General features: G+C 39.5%; 2 protein-coding genes across 7 annotated transcripts in view; both read right to left on the bottom strand.

Moving 5' to 3' along the window:
• Positions 1-16,308, bottom strand: part of LOC112147249 (disks large-associated protein 1) — a 73,827-nt gene extending 57,519 nt beyond the window's left edge. For all 5 annotated transcript variants that reach the window (XM_024273498.2, XM_024273499.2, XM_024273500.2 and 2 more), the window contains exon 1: positions 16,183-16,308. The gene's annotated coding sequence lies outside the window, so the exon portion shown is untranslated. The remainder of the gene's footprint in view (positions 1-16,182) is intronic.
• A 3,969-nt stretch (positions 16,309-20,277) lies between these two features.
• The window catches only part of LOC112147057, a 4,626-nt gene continuing 560 nt past the window's right edge, over positions 20,278-24,343 (bottom strand). The window contains exons 2-6 of one of the 2 annotated variants that reach the window (XM_024273158.2): positions 22,895-23,163; positions 21,074-22,786; positions 20,911-21,006; positions 20,490-20,546; positions 20,278-20,380 (exon numbers count right to left, since the gene is read on the bottom strand). In XM_024273158.2, coding sequence (XP_024128926.1) covers positions 20,352-20,380; positions 20,490-20,546; positions 20,911-21,006; positions 21,074-22,786; positions 22,895-23,156 — 2,157 coding nt within the window. In that variant the 5' untranslated portion in view covers positions 23,157-23,163 and the 3' untranslated portion in view covers positions 20,278-20,351. The remainder of the gene's footprint in view (positions 20,381-20,489; positions 20,547-20,910; positions 21,007-21,073; positions 22,787-22,894; positions 23,164-24,343) is intronic. The other variant, XM_024273159.2, reaches the window with a different exon arrangement.

The following is a 24,343-nucleotide window of genomic DNA, read 5'->3' as shown; positions in this document are numbered from 1 at the left end:
AAAAAAAAAAAAAAATAAAAAAATCTGCCAGAAAATCAATTGATTAATTTTTTCGACAGCAAAAATTTGTAGGTAAAAGCTAAAAGAATTAAAACTAGAAACTACAAATATCATTACCTGTGATAACCTTTTGCTGAAGAAGATGCTGAAATGTATGTAATTGCAGAAGGATTTTTCTAAAAAATACTAAAGCTTTCATGCTAAAGCTTTTGCAAAAGGATGAGGTAGCTAAAGAACTTAAAGTTGCAGAAAATGCACAAAGAATTTTACAAATTTCTTGTAAAATTGCATAAATTGCGTAAACGGTATGAGAACCAAAAGTTCAAGCATGAATGTGTTGAACGTTTTGATATCAACATTGTTTCAAAAGTGCACAAAATATTACCATTACCAAATTACTATTACAAATAGTAATGCTGCAAATCATTCAAACAGTAGAAAGTTTAAATGACAGCATAAACAAAGCATAAACACATTAAAAACAAGGTTTGATAAGCACTGTTGCCTTTTTCATTTAACATTGATGAAGAACAGAGGAGTTACAATGAGTAAACAGTAAGAACATTTCAGTACTACATACGCATGTTATGTAAAATTCTTCCAATCATTTCTTCGTTGTATGCTTGTTTATCAACCCTCAGTTAAAGTCTACATTCTGTATCCAGTGTGTATTTTAATGGTTTGAAAGAGTGATAGATTCCATCATCTGCCTGCAGATCACCTGTCCCCTGCATCTTGGTCCTGTAATATCAAGTCACTTTAGATTAAACTGAATATCCTGTCATCGGTCACCTCGAATTAGGATCATGTTGCAGCACCACGTGTGCACCACTCATGTCCTTTTCAATCCAGATACAAACACAGAACATGTATGGAGCCAAATTGGGGTCATAAATATTTGAGACCTCGATTTGGCTCCATAGACATAAACACTTTCAGTTCTCTTTGGTGAAGACCGTGCAGGAGACTGAACTGCTCTTTGAGGAACCCAAGAATAATTTGTGTTTCGAGAGACACTAAATGTCTTTAATAGCACCGCAAGTCACTTATTTGCGGCTATTTGCTGCTGAGAACTCGTGGGTATATAAAGCTGTTGCAAAGTTAGAAACACTTCACTTTGGCGTTGTCGTTTGTTTTTTAGCTTTGCATGTGATCACCTCATTGTCTGACATACTACTCTTTTGAAATCACCAACAAATGATTTAATATGGCCTAAGTGCTGTTTTGTATACATACTGGGATATGACATGTGAAGAGAGTTTACATGTTGATGAAGAAAATGACAGTTGAGATGTTCTATTTAAATATCTCGTTAGAGGGTCAAAAGATTTTGCAGAAGAATTAATTTTGGTCGGAAGAAAAGTCATTCAGTAATCAGTCTATCAAGAACAATTATTATTTCAAGGATTTATTGTAGAATGTAAATACACAAGCAGTTGGTGTTGTTTTTTTCCAATCACAGGATGTCAGCCTCCTCTTCCTTTGTTGCATGCCATCTTGCTACTTCTTTGTCATGGTAACACATTGCCCTAATGATCTTGACACATGCATACTATCTCATGCTGAATAGTAGGGAATATAGCCTTCAGATTTATCTCCAATATTGCACAAATTCCCGTCACAGTTGTGTGAAAGAGTGCAGGAATGTGTTTGTGTGAGCCTTCTCGTTCGGTTATCAGCTATGCTTAAAAAAAATAATACTAATAATTGCTTTGTTACTTAAAGAAAATTTGCATTTGTTAGCAAAAATAAATGTTAATTTAAATTGCTTGTAAATTGACAGACTTGTAGCCGCTATGGTGGAGCTGGTTATTGAAATAATTGTGCATTTTGTGTTACAAGACCCAAATTTGGCATTGATGTACCACAGATTCAGCTTTTTTAGAAAACCCCGTCAACAAAAAAAATAACCAAGCTTATTAAATATACAGTGAGACAAATAGGGCTGCCACGATTAGTCGACTAATTGACGACTAATCAACTAATAAAATTGTCGACGAATAATTTAATATTCGATTAGTCATTTCTTTTCTTAAATGATATTATATTATATTATATTATATTATATTATATTATATTATATTATATTATATTATATTATATTATATTATATTATATTATATTATTATTTAGTCAGTGTAGTAAAGTTGAAAAGTTGTGAACGTCAGCACCAAAAAACTTACTTTTTTAATATTTGAGTCAGTGAGACCAAAACTTTATCTTTAGTGAAAAATAGTTCCTAGTTTAAGATGCCAATCTCATTTGATTTAACCCTTTAACACCTGAGACGTTGCAGGTGATGCTTAAACACAAAATCTTTAACATAACTGGATGAGCCGCTTTTCAAAATCTACTGGAATTAACGGTTAAAAAGGTTACGGCATATCAAAAAACAGCAACACTGGAGCTCCGGTGTTAAAGGGTTAATCTTGTTTTAATACCAGTAACTAATGAAGGACAGAGGCTGCACCATTCATTAAAAGTTTAATAAACTATCATCCTAATTGTCTTTATTTTTAGTTGGTTTAAAGCTAATGATGGTTAAGATGTGGGCTTTACATCCACTTTGCAATTGACCTGATTGGTCGACTAATCAAAAAAATAATCGGTGATTAGACGACTATCAAAATAATTGTTAGTGGCAGCCCTAGAGACAAATAAGTATTTGAACATCCTGTATATTAGCAAGTTCCCCCTCTTAGAAATCATGAAGAGGTCTGAAATTGTCATTTTAGCTGCATGTCCACTGTGAAAGACAATTTTAAAAAATATCTGGAAATCACATTGCATGATTTTATTAATAATTTATTTGTACGCTACTGCTAAAAATAAGTATTTGAACTCCTGAAAAATCGATGTTAATATTTGGTACAGTAGCCTTTATTTGCAATTACACAAGTCAAACACTTCCTGTAGTTTTTCACCAGGTTTGCACAGACTGCAGGAAGGATTTTGGCCCACTCCTCCACACAGATCTTCTCTAGATCTGTCAGGTTTCTGGGCTGTCACTGAGAAACAGTTTGAGCTCCTTCCAAAGATTTTCTTTTGGGTTTTGTTCTGGAGACTGACTAGACCACTCCAGAACCTTGATATGCTTTTTACAAAGCCACTCCTTGGTTATCCTGGCTGTGTGCTTCAGGTCAGTGTCATGTTGGAGGACCCAGCCACAAACCTTCGATCTTCAATACTCTGACTGAGGGAAGGAGGTTGTTCCCCAAAATCTCACAACATATGGCCTCGGTCATCCTCTCCTTAACACAGTGCAGAAAATCACACACATAGCATAGTGCTACCACTCCCATGCTACACAGTAGGGATGGTGAAATTAAGACCATAAAGTTCTATTTTGCTCTCGTCTGACCACATGACTTTCTCCCATGACTCCTCTGGATCATCCAAATGATCATTGCCAAACTTAAGACAGACCTGGACATGTGCTGGTTTAATCAGGGGAACCTTCTATGTCATCAATGATTTCAAACCATGACATCTTACAGTATTACCAACAGTAACCATGGAAACGGTAGTCTTTTCGGGTCATTGACCAGCTCCTCCCATGTAGTTCTGGACTGAGTCCTCATTTTTCTTAGACTCATTGAGACACCAGGAGGTGAGATCTTGCATGGAGCTCCAGTCTGAGGGAGATTGACAGTCATGTTTAGCTTCTTCCATCTTCTAATAATTGTTACTACAGTGGATTTTGTTCTTCATGCAGCTAATGACCTCAAACAGGTGCTTCTAATTTAGGATAATAAGTAGAGTTAAGGTGGACTGTTTAAAGGTGGACTAACATGCTTGTGAGGGTCAGAATTCTAGTTGATCAACAGGTGTTCAAAAACTTATTTGCAGCAGTAGCATACAAATATGTTGTTTAAAAAAATCATACAAAGTGATTTCCAGATTTTTTTTCTTTAGATTATGTCTCCCACAGTGGGCATGCACCTAATATAATAATGCCAGGCCCCACCATGATTTTAAAGTGGGAGAATTTGCAAAATCACAGGGTGTACTTATGTGTCTCATAGTATATAATGTAAATATTAATTTGTAGGCTGCACTGTGGAACAGTGGTTAGCCCTCTTGGTTCAAGTCCGGGCTGAGGGACCTGAAACAGAACCACCAATGGGGGAACTTTCTGTGTGGAGTTTGCATGTTCTCCCCGTGGATGCGTGGCTTTTCTCTGTGACTCCGGCTTCCTCCCACCATCCAAAAGCATGCTTCATAGGTTAACTGGTTACTCCCAAGGTGTGATAGTGAGTGTGTATGGGCGTGGGATTGAGGCCCTGCGACAGATTGCTGACCTGTACAGGGTGTACTCCGCCCTCGCCCATCAGTAGCCAGGTTAGGCTCTAGCACCCCTGTGACCCCGAAAGGGACTAGAGGATAAGAAGATCAATAATATGTGTATAATAGTTTTATGTAGGTACCCCTTACGTTTGAATACTGCATTTAGTGTATGAACAGCCCATATTTTTTAGATTGGGACAAATAACATAACATAGTTTTTACCAATTGCATGAATGGTCGCAATCTTTAAAAATGGCCACCGTTTTGGATTTTTCTGAAAGAGGGGATCCCATGGTACATCCATGTCAAATTTGGTGATTGTACAACAACATGCAGGATTTGTCAGGAATATGAACCCATCCGGCTCAGCTTTGCATGACATTTTTATTTTTTCCTCACAACTTTCTGATTTTATTTCTTTACCTGAATAGTGGAATTGTAGTAGTGGCAAAGCTAACGGTACAAGATCAGTCAACTTAAATGCACTCAACGGAACTACTAATGTTAAGATATTATCTATTATATTGGCGTCTACCAAAGGCGCCAACTGGTGGTCAAAAATAAAAAAATATATATAAATATATATAGCTACTCAAGCAACATCTGTAGTGATTTTCATTGCAACAGAAAAATGCAAGCAATTACTTTAACTTGCTTTATTGGAAATTCTGTTCACGGTGGTGTTCATTGTCAGGCTAATATTGGGATAAGCCTGTTTCTCAGGCACACGAATACTGCTGCCTTCAGCATGCATGTTTTCCCCAAACTCGTCCTCACAGTATAGCTCAGATCACAGGCTCACTGCGGCATGCCTAATCTCCCAGCTACGGAAAAAAACAGGCTGCTGTTTCCTCAGACCCGATGACAGTATTTTTTTTTTTTTTTATCTTCAGACTTCTCAGTTGTCTATGCAAGCCTGCGTATTTTTAGCCATGATGCGACTCATAATGACTACTCTGAACACAAAAAAATAAAACATTTCATTCAAAACGCACAGGCTTCACATTTACCTCTGTGAATAGCAGGAAGTGATCAATTTTCCCCTGAAAATGTCTACACTCTGTTTCCACTTTTCTCCTCACTGACAAAGACATCTTGACTGATGGGGGCGCCGCAGAGTATAATTTTGACATCAAATCCCATTGATGATACAGCTCACTGATCAAAGAAAACGGCTATTTAAGGAACCAGATGCTGCACTGCTGCCACCTGGTGCTTAGTAGTGGCTGTTATGTCTGCTGCTCTTGCTCAAACAGTGCGACTACAGTTAAAAAATCATGAATAAGGATTTTATTTTTTATTAAAAATTGAAACTATTGTTGTTTAGAGGAGTTTCACACATTTTTTAATTCACCACATGCACCCTAAGTCTCACACCACTGAGCTAGGAAGACAAAGAGACACAACAAGAGTTTAAATCCCACAGTGAGCGGGAGGGAATAAGAAACTCTGGAGGCTATTAACAGCTCTCTGTCACTTTCCCTCTCTGTTCTGCTCCCATCATTCCATCCAAACAACCTCCACTAAGTGAGAGATGTACGTCATTGACTGCGTGGAAAAGGATTTTTTTTTTTTATTGCTATCTTTTCGCCCACTGATTTTTATGATTACACTTTAGCTATGGAGCAAGAGAGAGAAAGAGAACCAACGATGAGAAAAGAAGGAGAGCAGAACGCAGCGTAGGCTTAACCTCCTTCTCTGAGTGTTCTTTGTATCTCAGAAGAGATCAGCTCTGGCTTCCTCAGAGGTTCTGTCTTCCCCAGGATTTGTGCGTGCCTTTAAAGCTTTCAAACAGAGAGAAGAACAGCTCAGTGGTGGGATGTGTGAAGGAAGCGGGGACAGAAACAAGCAGCTGACTGTGAAAGAGGCATGAGTCTTATCCACAATTCTCATCTCCTCTTGTCATGTTCCTCACAAATTAGGAAGACTGCATGACTGAGACATGTTAATGCGTTCGAGTGAGTGTGAGGAAAGGCTGCCAATACACATCTTTACTTCATAATAACACTAAAAAGCATTTTTAGTTAAGTCTGTTGTTTAAAAAATCCAAACAAATGAGTGATATTATAGCTTACATAACCTAAACAGGATGATTAAGGGTGTCTTTATTTGGATAGATCAAAAACTAATAGAGTTTGGCATCATTTGAGCCACTATTATATTCATAACAGGGCACTAACAGCAAAAGATGTTGTCAGTGAGTAAATATGTACTTACAGTAACAAATGTCTCAGTACAGAATGTATGTTGTGTTCGTAGGATGTATAATGGTTTGGATCTTTGTTAAGAGTATTGACTCATCTGGAATGTTCTTATATAGAAGCCTGCGCGTGGTCTTCCTAATTAACATCAGATTACCATAGGACGCCCTGCTGATGCCAATATAAGGACATAACACTGGCTCACACAGCAACTGAGAAATGTGCTCATAGTGACACACCATGCAGTGAGAACACACCAAGGGATGAGAAAAAAAACCCCACATAAAACCTAAAATGGTTATACTTATGGCGCTTTACCACTACCTTCTTAGAGGGCACAAAGCGCTTTATAGCCACAGTCCCATTCATCCATCCACACACCCATTCACACACTGTTGCAAAACAATGGCACCAACCAATAACCACAGGAGTGGTGTAGGGTTCAGTGTCTTGCCCAAGGACACTTTGACACGTGGGAGGACAAGGCAGGAACCAAGTCTTTCTGTTGCACCATGACCCCCCTAATTAAAACCACGAGATCCACTCTAAACAACAGTGGCAAATAAGAAATAATCGTGCATAGGTGATACAGTTTAGGCAGCTTGAACATTTCTGAGGGTTGTTCGACTTCTTTGGTTTTTTGATGCAACTTTTAGGGGTCGCTACACCAAATTATGAGCCCCCATTTAACCCTATCCTCTGCCTCTTCCTCACTCACACCAACCCCCTTCATTTTGTCCTTGACTGCATCCATGAATCTCCTTTTTTGTCTATTTCTCTCAGTCTCCTTTTGGGTAGTATCCCTTTAACCAGGAACAAGTCTGTCCCTCCTTTGAATGTGTCCAAACTATCTCTATCTACTTCCCATCATTTTTCTTCCAAACTTTTGATTAATTCATTTCAGATTGCACCTGTCCTCATCACTCTTAAAGAGAACTTCAATATTTTCCTTTCCAGTCCCTTCAACTCGTCCTCCTGTCTCTTTCTCAAAGCCACTGTCTTCCCAGGGGTGCCCAAATCCAGGCCTCAAGGGCCGTCTTCCAGCTGGTTTTCCAGAAACCCTGCCTCATTTGATGCTCATTACCTGGATCAGGTGTGTTCACAGACCATTTAGAAGAACCGCACATAACAAGTATTGAGGTCCCCCATAGGAAATGCCTTACCTCCAGCCTTTACAAAATCAGGCCAGAGCCTTCGCCGTAACTTCCTGATATGTCTACCGCCATATTGCAACCGATTGCCACTCCTTGACAGCAATTAGTCCGAGTCAGTCTGAGTCACCTTTTTAGAGGAACCACAGTTGCTAATCATGAGCGAGCTAGTTCCAGGTTGTTCGAAGGCCAGAATCTGTCAATCAAACATTCAAGGTGGGCCAGCAAGCACCACACGCTATTACTGAGACATCTGATTGGTCAGTTTTTACCTTGACTTACTTGCAATAATGAAAAAATATCTTTAAAAAATTAGGATTAGAAAAATGTGCTGAGAAGACTGTATCAGAGCAAGACTGTTATTCTGACAAATAAAATGACTGAGAAATAACTGTCTATTTCTCAATGGAAGTCTATGAGATTTTGGCCTTCTTGCAACCAGTGGGTACCTCCTACATGGAACATGGGAGGGGAGGGGTTGCTAACGTTGTTGATATTCATGTCAATAGGTGTGTTTAGCAGAGGAGCTTCAATGGGCGGTTGGTTGGAAAGCATGTGGGACACTGGCCCTCGAGGCCTGGATTTGGGCACCCCAACGACATGGCTGCTCTCACCACAGTCTTCTACACCTTTCCTTTCATTCTTGCCGAAACTCCTGTGTCAAACATTATACCTGAAACCTTCCTCCATCTATTCCAACCTCCTTACAAATACCTTTTCACTTCTTTCTCACTCTCTCTGTTGCTCTGAACTGTAGACCCTAAGTACTTAAAGTCTTCCAACTTTTTCACCTCTGCTCCCTCTGACCTCAACACTTCACTTGACTCCCTCTCATTTACACACAGGTATTCTGTCTTGCTGTGGCCAATCTTAATTCTTCTGTTTTCCAGATCAAACCTTCGCCTTTCAAGATGTTCTCTCCTCTCACTATAGATCATAGTGTCATCTGCAAACATCTTGATCCACAGAGATTCCTGTCTAACCTCATAAGTCAGTCTGTCCATTACCATACAAGCAAGAAGGCACTCAAATGAGTAAATCTCCATCTCCAATATTACATCCTACTTAATGAGTTTGTGACATAAACATATGAAGATTATAGCTAAATGTGACGAACTGGAAGGTTTTCTCAATACTGAAGGTATAATGTGCTGCTGCAGCTCCAGATCTGTTCCCGCTGTCATCCAATTTTCCTCACTCCTAACATGTTATCTTTGTGTCTATAAGTGGTTCCAATTTATGTTACTCCTACAAAGACAGCAACACATCTTCCATCAGCACACGTTTGCACAGTGGCCCTTCATTCCACAACTAAAACAAATTATTAAGGCACTCCTTTTGTCTTTAGCGTTTTAGTGTGTCTTGGCATGACTGTCGCCTCGGTCTTCATTATGTTGTCACTGGATTCAGCCGCAGTTGCCTTTTCAGTCTTCCAAAACCTGTAGTTTGGTTTTAATAGCCTTTATTGTGTTACATGTATTGCAATTGGTTTCTTTCTTGCAATGATTGCCCTCCAACAATCAGCCTTCATCTAACACCTTCACAACTTCGTTGAAGGGTGTGAGGGAGGAGTTTGAGGTTCTGATAGACTCTGGCGCTGATGGAGACCTAATCTCCCAAGCAGTAGTGAGAAAATTAGATATATCTCTGAAACTGATCAACCTTCTTCACACAGTAGGTCTGATTCATAAAGTCACAGCTTGTGCAGCACTAGTTAAAGAGAGTATATCAGGTAACCAGTTTGATTGTTGATGTGGCTTCTTTGAAAACCTCTTGTTACCTTTGGCTGTCCAGACACACTCCTCACTAGTATTTGAAATAATGCCATTTAATTTATCATTGGCTGATTATTATTGACTTGATGGTCATTTAAATAGACGTGAGGTTATAAGTTCAAGAAACGAAGGACTTGAGATGGCATTTCAAGGTGAAGAGTTTGTATACAGAAGAAGGACTTTTGTGCTTATCATTTAAATGTCACTTTTCATTAACCTTTATTTCAGCATAAGTTATAACTTTTTTTTAAATTCTTGCTGTTGTGCAAATGAAAAAAAATCAGATATGAGTAATTAAAAAAAATACATAGCAGAACATCATCTGTCTCTGCAGCATCATTCAGATTACAGTATTCCACCTCATCCCTTTTTAGTGCACCCAAGTCCACCTCTGCTGCCTCTGACGTGCCACTAAATACCACATCTGGAGGCACATCAACATTTTGTGCCGCTGCGGATTGAGGCGTTTTCTAGAGTGCAGAAAGCTTAAGATGCTTCTGAGGATGATAAAGGATGGCACTACTAAAGGAGCTTTATATGTTATAATTTATGTGCCTCTTCATTCTGAAAATTTCCTTCATGGTTCCTTTATAAAAAAAAAAAAATGAAGACCTGGTCATGTGTTCCAAAAAAATGAAAATCACACATCTGGTAAGGTTTTTGTAAGATTACTGTGGTAAAAAAATGGCAAGAGAACTTCCCTTGGACTGATCATGATAAAGTGAATGATCAATCTAATACATTTTAAAGAATTGGAGAAGGTATCTATATGTCTCTCAGCATAACTTTTTGAGGGTTACTTGTGGGGTCTTTGACTTGTCATGAAAGTGCACTCAGTTCCTACAAAGACGCAGACCAAAATGTTGATTCAGATTGTGTATTACCCTCTGATCCAGATTATATTCACAAACCGTGTGGGCATAATATGGACAGTTGGAAAAGGCTCTTCAAACTATGTTTTTCAAATCAATTCAGTTTATTCAAAAGGTGCCAATGTGCAATCAAGGTCGTGTCAAGGCAATACGCAAAGAGAGCAAGAGACATTTATTTCAGTTTTTTCAAAATATTTCAAGATCATTTTTAGCTGAAAAAGATCAAACAAAGAGGGAATTCTCCCAGTTTATTGGTTGGTCAAAACCCTCTCCGTGGCCATAAGCGAAGACTATTGTGAATCCACCAGCAAAAGCGGCCAACAAGGACATTTTAAAGGGTTAAAAGACTCATAATTGTTACACACATGAGGGATGAAAGTGTAATTATCCAACCATTAAGGAAAAATGTTGTGGGAAAATTTGGGTTCCTTTTAAAGGGTCTTTGATTATACCTGTCTGTGAATTTAGACCAGGGGTCGGCAACCTTTAACAGTAAAAGAGCCATTTGGGCTCATTTTCTACTGATCTAAACCTAGAAGGAGCCACGTAGTCTTACTTTAGCCTTTAAGAAATTTGAATTTGCATTCATTACCCTCTTCTTTTTAAATAATTATGTCTAATTGTTGGCACAAACAAAAGCAAAAATATAATAAGAACCTAGGATCTCTCAAAAAAAATGTTTATTACTTATTTTAGGAATATTTTAGGAATGTACCAAACAGGATCATCTCAGTGCCGTCCTGGACAGCTAGTCACCAATGTTGTGCAGCATAAGATAATATGTGCTTTTAACTCATAAGAGATCAAAATTTTTACCAAACTTTTGTTTTGCATATAAAATCTGTGCATTCTGGAGGTAGCGTTGAGCAAATAAGACGTCTTCAGGTCAACAGGGATGTAAAAACCTACATAGTTTATCATCTATGTGCAACTCAGCCATCAATTTATACATTTAACTAAAATAAATTAAATAAATGTTAATCAAGTAATCCTTACTTTAAAAAATGCTTTTTCTTTTTTTTATTTATTTTGTTATTTTTCCCCTCTTTGTCCTCAGTAGTCTTACACTGCTGGATTTTGTTATTTTAGTTTGGGGTTGGACCTTGATAGTCTTAGTTTGCAGGCTTTGTTTATTTGTTTTCTTTAGGTAGTTTTGGTTAGAGGGAGCTGCTGACTCTGACAGTTGACATGGCTGGATCAACAGTCTCCAAGACTTATTTTATGTTTGGCCAAGGAGCCACCATGGAGAGATAAAAGAGCCACATGTGACTGGAGCCGCAGGTTGCAGACCCCTGATTTAGGCCAACAATTTCTTCATTTTTATTTAGCAAAATGAAAAGTTAATCACTATTCTTCGGAGTTATGGTTAATTATATATAACTAAAAGCTGTTCACAACTAGAACCAATTTAGCAATAGTGGATTCTATCACTGCAGTGTGCAGTTTTTTCTTAAGTTGATAAAGAGTGGTGTTAACCAAGTTAGTAACTAAAGTCAAACTACTCACTTACAGTAAGGATATTCTCAGCTGACTTGTCTAGTGTTTTCACACCTGCTAAGTTTTGCAATGAAAAGCAACTTTTTTTACAGACTTTCTCCAATAGATTCTCATGGAATTTTATCTGGCTTAAAAACAACCAAGACCAGGCATTTCAAACAAACATATATTTGATTAATTTTTACCTTTTTTCTTCTTTTTTGCTAATAGTAAAAGTTTGTCTATTAAAGTATCTGCGCAAAAGTATCAACTTCACATTGAACACGACATGGAACTCTTTGCCTCTTCTTCAAAGCTTTTTAGCCAGTTTCCATTTCTGTTGTCCGAGTCAACTACAAGTAGGACTGTGGTACCCTGCTATACCAGGGTTGCTGAGAAATGTTGAAATGTTCATGTCTGTTTGAGAAAAGTGTATAAAGTGTGCAGTGAGTGCTTTTAAAGCCTTAAAACGTCTCTAATCCTATTTTGCGGATTTCATCTATCGCAGGTTATTTTTAGAATGAAACTCCAGTGATGAATGAGGGGCTACTGTATCACCAGTATGTGAGGTATTTTCTTTATGGCTTTCATTTTCCTTAACTACACTAACAAACTATTTTTACTTGAAATGACAAGCAAAAAGTGACTGTGTCCACACATTCTAAGACATGCAATGGAATAAAAAGGTTTTAGCTGCAAGAAATCTCAAGGACAATGTAGTTGTTTGATTTACTAAGCACACACAAGAGGCCAGTGTTTAACCTCTTTCTCTTTGAATGCTGGGAGTGAGGAAGCTGGTTGAGTAGAAAAGGAGAGATCATATGGATCCCAGAGCTGAGGAGTTCAGGTTGTGAGGTTCAGGGACCACCAGTCGCTGTTTGTGAGCAAAGCGGAGCGAACACTAGATAATTGATAATACTGTAGATAGTTGACTGCTTTGGGGGCAAGTCTTAGGGCTTTAAATCCAGTGTGAGAAGCTGCAGGAAAGTCAGTAACGAGAAATTAAAACACATCCTTTTCAAATGATAATAAAGAGGATGTGCAGCAGCATGCATGTACGTTTTTACCAAAGACTGTGGATTTACTCCACCAGTAGCATCATTTATTTGAGTAAAGTGGCTTTAAAGCAATAAACGATAAAATAGTCTTGCAAATAAATTACAAAAGCAATAGAGTGTAACACCTGTAGAATATAAGATAAAAAACTTTTGAACATAATAAAAATACAAACACGCTAACAGGGAAGTTACTGACTAGCATTTTGCTGCCATCTTGATATTTCTGAGCCACAAACCAGCTCATGTCAACCCAAGTCTCACAGCGAACCGATGTTTATCCTGAAACATTGTTCTGTGCTCTGCAACTCACCACAACCCAACACCTTTTTAACAGACAATTTATCGAAACATAACCTCCTGCCAAAAGAACACTTTGGACAGCACGTCTAAAAAGGCCAAATTTAATGCCCAGTCGAGTTATGCCAATTGTTACACCATCATCTAAGAGACTGAGACTGTTTCTGTAGAAATGGAACAAGTCAGTACAGCATCCTTTAGCAGCAGCTCTCGATGTCAGGAAAAAAGTGGAATGATTACTGTTAAATTTTGAAGAGTCTTATTTTTTTCCTGTAGTTTCATTTTATGTATTCATTTTTCACCCTTTTTCTTTTTTAAGCACAAAAAACATAAAAAAGACAGTAGTGTTTGAGGTTTGTTCAGTGCAAAGACATACAATAATATGACAGGCGTATTTCTGTTCTCTCCAGTCACCCTAATGCAATTGAGCAGACCAACATAAACAATGATTGATGTAATCTGTTGGTCGTTTCTATAATCTAGAGATGGATTTAAGAAAAATACATTTAATTGATTGAATCAATCATTACATTCAAGCTGAGAAAATAATTCATATACATAGCTGATCACGTTTACTCTTCTTGTCCTTGTACTCTCTGTAATGTTCATTTTTAACGTAAAGCAATATTTTGTTTTGTATTTAAAAATATAAGTAAATAAAACTCTCTTTTGTATAAAAAAATAAAAGAATCAGACCATACCATAACTTGAATAATTAAAGTACAGAGCAAACGCATTCTCACTCCCAACTCGTCATGGACGTACGGTTTGGGCCCCCTCCGCGTCACTTTATGATATTTTGGGTGTCCCCAGCTCGTTGTTTTTTGACATGCTGGCTGTTCCCATTAAATCAAGGGTCCCCAACTTCTGGGCCGTGAACCGGTACTGGACCACGGGCTGCTTGGTACAGGGACATAGAGGCTAATCAGGGGTCCCTATAGGCCTTGGGATGCGGACCGGATTGGTATTAATCCTGTACCGGTTCCCCGTCCGGTACCATATCCTGAGGCTTAGGGATCCCTGATGTAATGGGAACAGCCAGCATGTCAAAAAATGACGATACATCCATAGGCCTATACTGACCTCTGGTTGGAAGATCACAGGATCGGTTCCTGCTGGGCACACCAAGGTGTGTCCTTGATCAAGACACCGAACCCCACATTGCTCCTGGTGGTTTTAGGCTAGAGCCAGTGTGCAGCAGCTGATTCATCTGTGTATGAATGTATGAATGGATGAATGGTACTATGACTGTAAAAAGCATTTTAAAAATGCAATTTGAAATGGACAATTTATAATGCAATTAGAAAATACACATTTTCAATCTAGAATTCAACATGAGAATTACAATGAAATGCTTTTTCTTTATAAATTCTTTATGTATTATGTCCTGAAAATTACTTTAACTGTAAAATTTCAATGAACTTTTTTATTCTGTGGGTTTTCCATCATTTTGTCACAAGATATGGAGAAGTAAGTTATGGCAATCTATAGTGGTGGGGGGAAAAATCAATTATTACATGCATTGATTATAATACATAAGCAATTCTGAATCTTTTTTAAATAATAAAAATCAAAAGTGTTTTAAACTAAAAGTAACAAGCGGTACTAAACGCATTTTTTAAGAGCACACAAACATGGCTAACCTTCCAGATCTCGTCATCCAACCGGCCTAGACTTCACTTAAAAGACAATTTGGAAGCATTTTGGCTTTCATAAGGGCCAATTGGATAAAAGTCACATGGGGTATAAGTTATGTTACACCAAAACTTAATATGTAGGGAACACAATACATTTTTGGATTAACAATGTGCGGCTAGCTAGACACTATTTATTTGTTTGACACGAATGAAAGAGCGTTTCATTAATAAAACATAACATTATCTTAGTTAAGGTTGTTAGTTTAGGGTAATTTTTTCTGTGAAAGATTTATGGTTATCAAACAAAATATTTTTAATGTCAGAATTTTTATGTTCTCACTAAAAGTTAAACAAGTATACTGCTTAAAATGCACGTTGGTGGAGAGAAGTAACTAATATTGGTCTCGGAAACATTTTTAAAAAATGGAGATCTGGGATAAATTGATAATTGTTCCATAATCGAATCGTGAGATGCCTCAAGAGTCCCACCTCTTATAATCTATAAGTTTTGTCCATGACTACATATGAGGGTTTTAGCAGGCTTGTCTGCGCAAAGGTCCAACATTGATGCTCTGGTAGACACTTCTCCTCTCGTTGTGTTCTGCGGGTCTCAGGAATTGCGTGTCCTTTCGTTCTCAGCCACAGGCGACAAGTGACGCTGCTTTCTATGAACTCAAAACTTCTCAGTGAAGCGGAAACCAGAGTCCACCTCTCCGCACCAAAACCCAGCTCTCGTGACATCACGGCAGCCAAGCGTAAAATGCTGCCAGTGGAAGACGCTCTTTGTTGCGCGTCTCCTCCGTGCAGCTGTGGTGCCATTTGAGCGTGTTTTGCTCGACGGCACTGAGGAGGTAATAAGCGTGTGCTGCGGTTTATGGCGCCTCGGCGCGCTGCGGGGAATCACAAATTGACCTCTGCGGGTTTGGGGGGAACAGCATCTTTTGTGACCCTCCTGATCATTCCAGCACATCCCAGCAGCAGCAGCATCTCCTCCACAGCCTGTCAAAGCCTCGATCAGTCTGCAAACTTCGCTTCCACCAAGGATAATGGCGCGCTGCGTGGGCTGAGAGCCAAACATGCGACGGATTTTCGAGGATTCACTTCAAGAGGAGTCGTCTGAATGTCTGGCGCACTGCTTCTTCAGACGAAAAAGGGGGCTTTCGGCAGAAATGTTGGAGGGCGACAGCTGTGTGCTTCCCAGCGCGCGGCGGTGCCACACAGAGCGTCCGCGAACGCAGCTGGGAGCGCGGTGGATGCGCAGCATATGGCCGTGAAGAAGGATGACCGTCACATCCTCCCCACGACCTCACATTCCAGCACCCGCTCCGATCGCCCTGACTCCCCCGCCAGCGGAGGAGGCTGGACGCAGAGCCCCGAACTAAGCCCGGCACCTGTCCGTCAACCTGTCCGTCACCGGCTGCGGCTTACCTCCGGCGGCTCCTCACACCATCGCTGTGCGCGAACACCGGCGGCTAGATCCCACACCGCGTCCGCGTCTTGGAGGCAGCAAGGAGGCGGCTGCAGTCACCGCTGGAACGAGCGCGAGTGTGGATTTTGCGGACGCAGTTGGCGCAAGCCTGCGGTGCGTGAACTGCAGCAGTGAATTGAGCGCGCGCGAGGGGAGCGCACAGGAACCCGAGCCAGTGCGCACTACAAAATAAAAGCACCAAGTTCTCATTCTCTTAGTCGAGTCTCCATCAGTAGAGTTTTTGAGGTCTTCACAGACATATCTTCTACAAAACACTGGGAATCTAAAGCATCCGAACAGAGCCTTGCACGAACAGAGCCTTGCACGCATGCAAAGCGCGCAAAAAATGACTCTTGAACGAACAAGCAATTCTCATTTACTTTGAATGTTGATACACATGTCTTGGTTAGACAAATAAATACATTTTATAGTAAAACTAAACACTCTCCCTTCAATTGTGAGCTCAAAGTTTGATGCGTTTGATCATTTCTAATTTCAAATCAATTATTATTATTATTTTAGAATTGAACAGTTTTATTCAATTCATAACCAGCCTTATACAGTAAAGTTTTTAAATTTGTAACTATATGATGAAACTGTTGGAAAAGATGAAAAAAAGCAAAACTCACATTTTAGCTTTGTATGTATTTGTCTTAATTTGAAAGAAACCGGAAGTTGATCAAACGCAGAACATTCCATTTACAAGTTTCATTTTCTTGGCTGTAAAGACGATGCACTAAATGTGAGATTCTTCAGAAAACAGTGGTGGGTGTCTGAAAGCGCATGAATCCTGTACTGCTGGAGCAGCAGACCATCGTGTTTGTGTGTTTAGTAAAGCTTTTAGAAGCAGCAGCTAAGGATGAATGCTCTGCTCTCACAGTGTCTTCATTCTGTTCACCTGAAGTCTCATCAGAAGAACATTGATGACTCTTTTGCTGGGTGCAGCAATGACCTGCCAATTGGAGTCAGCAACCATGGCAGAACTTTGTCTTATTGGCATGTCAACAGGTTGCTTGACTCTGGCTTGAGTATTTTGTGTAATAAAAGATGGTTTAGTTTGATCCAGCAATAGAATCAGACTAAGCCTTTAAGTATAGAACCCACATAACTTTTAAATTAGGCAATTGTGGGGTAATCTGAATGAAAGGTAAATGCCAATGTGCTTAAATGCTTAAAATCCCCATATGATTTTTTTTATATAAAAAAGACGTTCTCAGTAGTCTTTTAATTATGATTATGACGTCTTAACCCAAATCTCACAACCTAAATGTCTTAAAATGCCATTTTTAATGTTGATCTGAAGCCTCCGTTTCCTAAATCTCCTCTGAGGGGGCGTGGCTTTGGAGCTGAGTAGGCCCACCCCCATCTGAATATAATATCTCTGTGTCTCACTAGCGTATATCTTCACCGCTGCTACACAAAAAATGTCAATCAATATCAGTAATGTCCAGCCATATCGTTCTGATCCGGATGTCAGCTCTGAGGAAGAAGTGAAGATCTTCGTGGACAGAACTTCCTCCAAAATCCTCTCCTTCCAGTTCACCAAAGACTCTTTTAGCTAATTCTCCAATGTTTGACGTTGCTGTGATCAATACATTCAATCATTGGTTTCTCAGAGTTCTTGATAAAATAATGAAAGCTAACATCAAAATGCTCTTTCATTGATTTAAAATCCTTTCCAACTGCGGTCAAATGAGCCGCCGTTCACATTTCCGTGGTCACATCAAGAAACTCTGTGGTGTCTGGTGGAGATTTTCCAGCGTACTCAGTCCTGCTACCGTAAGTATTGGATGAAACTCACAAAAAATCCAGTGATGCTGATTTGACCACAGAAATGTGAACGGCGGCTCATTTGACTGCAGTCAATGGGAAAATACCATCTTTTCTTCTCCAGAACCTGAACTAGACACTAGGAACAGATTTAGTGCATGTGCAGCAGAGCTGTTGATGGAAAGAAGATCATTAATTCAAACAGAGTCTGTCTGTGACAGTTTGATTGACAGCAATTTAAAAGGAGAAATACTCGGAAATGCAAAAACGAAAAGATTTCTTATTACATTTGTTCTCTTTCATAAGAAAAAATGCCACACAAACAAGTTAAAAAAAAATTCAAAAACATGATTTTCATCAGAGGGGGACTCTAAAAAGATATGAGTGACATAAAAACGTCTAATCAATTGAAAAGTTTTCTGGATAGCAGAGAAGCTTGATAAAGCACAGTTATTGCAATAGATTAACAAGGCTCACATAGTAAGTTTAATTTAACGAATTTACAGCTATGAATCATCTGCACTCAGACAACTCAAGAGTGCTCAGAGCATTCCAGAGTGCAGAGTCTGGATAAAAACCACATTAAAGTAAGCTTTCTGAAGTATTAGGCACATTTTACCTGCAATACATTTAAAAACATGACCATTTCTAAAGTATTCTCTTATTTTACTCTAATTTCAAATAACTTTTTTTTAATGACATGTCCAGATGCAAAGCTGTGGGGCAGGACCATGTGGGGCGACCACCCTGCATGAAATCGACCATTCCTGCTCCCTTTGTTGCAGGTCAACTGGACCAGAGACATTCTGTCAACAAGAACCGTCAAATTTAGTATAAGGAGCATTTAAAGGCACACTAGTGACTCTGCTAACATGTCATTGCCTACCTTCATGATAAAGAGAGACAACAGTCCATTTTCACCACCACAAGTTTAAAATTTCCTTTTCAATTCATTCATCCAATTTGTTGGATGTTGGACAAAGTTGGACGAAGACGGGATAGGGTACAATTAGGTCACCGGTCTGCTGCCGGGCCACATAATATAGACACCTAGAGGCAATTTAGAGACACCAGTTAACCTTCTTTGGACTGGTGGAGGTAAGCCCAAACGTAAAAGAGAACATGCAAACCCCACACAGGACGGTCCCAGCTGGGATTTGAACCCTTCTCACTGAGAGGCAAGCAATAAACACGACAACGATTCAATTCAGTTCGTTTAAATAGATTTCATTTTCATTCCAAAACCCAAATTTAAATTTAATAAGGATAAAACAAACAGAAAATATTGATTTAAAGTGCAATTAACCTGCAGTAAAAAAAAACCTCTGCATACAAATGGATTAACATTTCATTTGACTTTTATTCCATTTTTGATATGACGTCCCTAACCAGTTTGTGTTCTGACTTCATTGTTTATCATTTAGAGAATATTTCCATCCATCCTACATGAATTGACTCCATCAGCTCTGATTTCTCACGTGGCTGAACGTGTGCGTGATGCATTTCCACCAGTGTGAGTCGTACCGCCTCAGCCAGACTGAGATGCAAGACCGCAGCGTGCGAGTGCAGAACACCCACAGGTGCAGAAATCCCTATATAAAGAGAGCATTAACCCCGTGATTCATTCCTGCAGGAGGCCTTTCTATATAAAGGAAAACTAATTGAAAAAATCTGTTCTTATTGGCCACCAGTCTGAGGGAGCAAAAGCCATCCTGTTTTCTCCAATTCTTTCATACAAAAAAGGATATTTTTTTCTTGGTTAGATCTGTGTTTAAGGTATCTGCTTCAGTGAATGGTTTTGTTGTATCACAACTCAAATAGAGATTAATTCATAAAATACTAAAAATGTACAAATTTGTTTATATTCTAATCCAACCCATTTGTCAGATGTTTAAAGGGGAAAAAAGCCAAATAACTATCATTTCTAAAGCACTAAAACTACTTAAATGTATAAACATGTTTTGTTTTTGTTTTTTTTTAAATTCTTTTAGAATTATCTAACATAAAGAATTATCTTTCAAGGCATATTTAAAGAATGCCATCTGTTAAGCAATGGTGTCATAAGTTACACTAAAGTTGTCAAATTAATTCAAGATGTAGCTCTTAATTATGGAATAATTTAAATACACCCAGAGGCAAATGGTCCTCAGGGGCTTCTGTAGCTCATGTCCCATGTGACACTGCCCTACTAATGGAGTGTTCAGACTCTACAGTTCTATTTTTTGGGTGAACGGGATCATCGTATAACCCAAAAAAAACAAAAAAAAAAACTATTAGACAATTTGTTTTTATATTAATAGTCATTTATTAGAATACATAAAATTAATTTCAAAGTAGTTAAAAAAGCTCTATTGAGTTTTCAGTGCTGCAAGCTCCTCCCATTTCCATCTGCAAGAATCAAGCAGTTAAAAAAAAAAAAGTTAGAACGATGAACTGGATAAATGTTTGCATGCACTCAAATGTTCACTCTGAAAAGAGACTAGACCACAAAAATCACCTTTAGCTTTTCCAGACTTCTGGTTTCCGTTGCAGGCTACCGTTTTGCCACCATGCTCTGTAAATGACAGCTCATAACTTCAGCTCATCTGCTTTGTATGAACAAGACTTCCTTGCTGAAAACTATACACATTCAAAATAAAGTTCAATAGAGCTTACATAACTTATTTAAAACATTCCCATTTAAACGTTTTTTCCCCTCATATTTACAAAAATAAAAGCATCAGATATGTTGCAACTGAGCTCATTTTTCTTAAACTTGCCAAACTTTAAAAAGGTGTCAACTCAAAAATGATGATTAGGTCTTTTTCAGATTTAAAATTTTATGTGAATTTCCACCCAACTACCAGTACCATTAGCACTGAAAAGTATTGACAAAAAACAGCTTTTTTTTTTAAGTCTTACTTCAAACTTTTTTGTACCTTGAGTTTTGCTCCTCTTCTGGCCATTCTGCTTTTTACGTACATTCCTTTCCGAGCAGAATGATTCATGGTTACCATTATTTAACTTTTCAATTTCTAAGAAAAAAAAAAGTTAGCTCAATACAATCTTGCTAAAGACTCAAAACATTGGATTAAACAACACCACCTGATTTATTTGACTGATCCAAGTTGCTGCTCCGCCCCGCACAGACACACGTTTGATCCTGGAAATCGTCACACTGGACTCCACAATCCACCAAGTGACCCTTTGACTGGACAGCTTCTGGACTTTTTTCTCCTGATCCCTCAGCGGCTTCTTCCACCTCAGAAGCTGCACCGTTTTGAGGAGTAGCCTGACCTGATGGCGAGGTCCCCTCCTCTGCTACAGAGCTGTGAAGCAATGTTCCTTCAGCAGAGCAAAGGCCGTCTTCCTGCAGGCCATTCTCTTGAAAGGATTCCTGGTTTGGATTCCTTTTCTCAGCTTCTGGTTGTTCAGAAGACCCATTTTCATCATCTGAGATGGACGTCGCTTTGCTCACAAGGGAAGCTAAAGGCTCCTTCTCCAAGGATGTGGTGCACTCAGGCCCATTTTCATGAGATTCAGTTTGAATTTTTGACTTCTTTGAAGAGCTTTGCTTATCATCAAGAATTTTAAAATCATAAAACGTGTCAGGGTTAAAATCGGAAGCAAATAACGCACTACTTTGCATGCTTTCCTTTCCAACTTTAACAGTTCGGCAGTCACTTTGTGCAGGTGATGCAAGTTGAGCATTCCCTTCAGACTCCAACACATCGTTCAGTAAAAGCCATTCTTTGTTGGGGATAAAAGGAACAAGAGACTCCACTGACCAAATGGACTCGTCCATTTTCCTCTTTGTCCAGTAGCTGCTAAAACTCTGTTTACTGACAATGCTCTCCATTGTGTCATTGGCTGCAAATGTCTCATCGCAGTCATCGTGTTCACAGTCTGGAAGATTCTGGGATGATCTCTCCAGTTCATCCCCAAAGATCAGAGAACGCCTCTTGGAGTCGGCCAAGTTATCAAGCTTGTCGTCCACGGGGTTGATGAACACAAAAGGAAATCGAACAATTTTGGAGAGCATTTCACCGTCCTTACAACTCTGGATCCCGTCAGCATTGCTACAGCGGTCAACCACTGCCGGGCAAGCTTCAGCATCCGTAGAGTTATTCTTCTCTTGTTCGGGTTGATTGCAGTCCTGAGGCAGCCCTTTTTCTGGGACCGTTTTTGGGGTGCTGCCTCCCCAGTTCAACAGAATGTCCGGAACGGATGTGCGCCTTTCACCGCAAGCCTCATCGTCTTTCTGAGAGGAGCTGCAGGCAGGCTCTGCGTCCTCTGGGAGATCATGTTTGCATTCATGGTTAGAGCTTTGACCACCATTGTCCTTTTCCACTTCATGAATCCCTTTAATCCCTGTTTGAACATCACTGGCTCCAGTGGAATCACTGCTGAAGACGTTTTTAGATGGTCCGTCTGCTTCACTGCCAGATACCCCAAAGTTCTCAAGGTCAGCTGAGGCCTCTTTCTGGGATCTGGCACTAGAGGAGTTTGGAGAATTTGGGGCAGTTCCTCGTCCAGAATCAGAGCCGAGGGGCAGCCATCCCACATCGTGCCCACCCCTTTGTGTTGGTTCTGTTTGGACCTCAGAGTTCGTGGTTTGTCTGACGGGGGCAGTTTGAGGCACACGTGTTCTGCATGTCTGGTGTGGGTGTTGGTGGTACCCGTGAGAGTGACCAGGCTGGTGAGGTAAACGCCTGTATTCAACCGGGGGGATCTGAGGATGAGGAAGGACATAGGGTGGAGCCTCTAGATAAGAGGGAGGAAGGAACGGCGGAGGGGGTAAAACCATGCCATAACCTGAGAGGGAACATAGAACACATTATTTAAATTTTATAACAAGGACTGGCAAATATTTTGGTGAAATTAAAAGCCTCAATTATTTTAAAATAATCTACTCATCCATACCTGGGATGCCTCCAAATGGGTTATAAAAAGAGGACATGGGCCACTGGTACTGGAGAAAGGGTGGTGGAGGCGGCGCATGGACATAAACCAACGGCCGAACGAAGACAGGCGGCTGAGGATGGGACAGTGATCCCGGCTCATGGACAGCGCTGTGGGGTCCAGGGGCCGGCTGTGCGGAGCTCGGCTCATTATTGATGCAAGAGGCTGGACTTCCTGCAACAGGTCCCTGATGACCTGGAGGTCTATGGAGAGTTGCTGCCATTGTCAACCTGAAGAGACAAGTGGGTAAAAAGGTTATATTTAAAAGGTGACCAGAACAAAAAGTGATGGAAATTCACATTGGCCACACATAGTATGTGTAACCAAGATGCACATTGCTGCTCGTATTTTAAGGTTAAATTTGTTGCTGGTTGCACATGTTTAAAGTTGAGCATAAAGTTTAAGTCTTGTTAGTGGTCACACTCTTAGGTGTGTGAGCTGCAGACACAAACCATTTGTTGGTTTAACTCCAACCCTTCCTCTGGGTATGCGCGTCCAAGGAAAGAGTTCATCACTGGCTGCAAATGTTTAGAAAATTACGTTTTATTACTCACCGTCTATATTAAATTGTACCACCAAGGACAGACATTCCCCCTTCACAGCTCCTTAAAGAGTAACCAAACAGGGAAGTTGGAGGCTGACTCCACCCAGAGACAAAATTTGAAAATCCAGTCAGAGGAGTGGAGCTGGGGAACAGGACTCATCATTACTAGGACTGGGTATCGAATATAATTTCCAGAAACTAGGTCGATCAAGTGTTAGCCGTCCAATGGGAAATTCCATTAAACGTTAGCATCAAGCTAGTGGACTTTAGCTTTATGTGTTAAAATTGATTTTTTTTATGAATCAATTATTGATTTAAACTTAAATCAATTCAAATCAACTAATCGATTTTAATAAACCAGCCCTAATCATTACTGGAGCTGCAGATCATGACATGGAACATAAATAGTTCAACCAATCATGAAATTAAAATGTAATAGCTTGATTTGACCTGTAGGGGCAGCACACAGACAGTTTTAGACTACATTTTAAAGAATTAAACAAGTTTATTTTCATTTGTCAAAAATATGGCAATGACCAACACACAGCACTTTTAAAGCTCCATTTATAGAAGTCAAGAGACAAAAAAAAAAGTTGATTTAGGGTTTGATTATCCTTTAAACAATCGGAGGTTGTTTAAAGAGCTTGTATCAGCACCCCTGCCAGTATTGAATTCAAAATGAAGCAAGAATAGATTTCAGTGTGTGATTTTCAGTGTAAAATTCCAACAATATGATAATCCCAATCCATTAATTGCTGATCTAAATGGGTCCTAGAAAGCTAATGGTCTATATAGCAAATTGTGGACATCTTGGGTAATGACATTAAAAGTGTGCAACATGCTTGTTCATGCCAAATTATTGGCAG

The sequence above is a fragment of the Oryzias melastigma genome, linkage group LG17 (assembly GCF_002922805.2).
Source record: "Oryzias melastigma strain HK-1 linkage group LG17, ASM292280v2, whole genome shotgun sequence".
NCBI classification, from domain to species: domain Eukaryota; kingdom Metazoa; phylum Chordata; class Actinopteri; order Beloniformes; family Adrianichthyidae; genus Oryzias; species Oryzias melastigma.
This window is presented reverse-complemented; position numbering and strand designations above follow the sequence as displayed.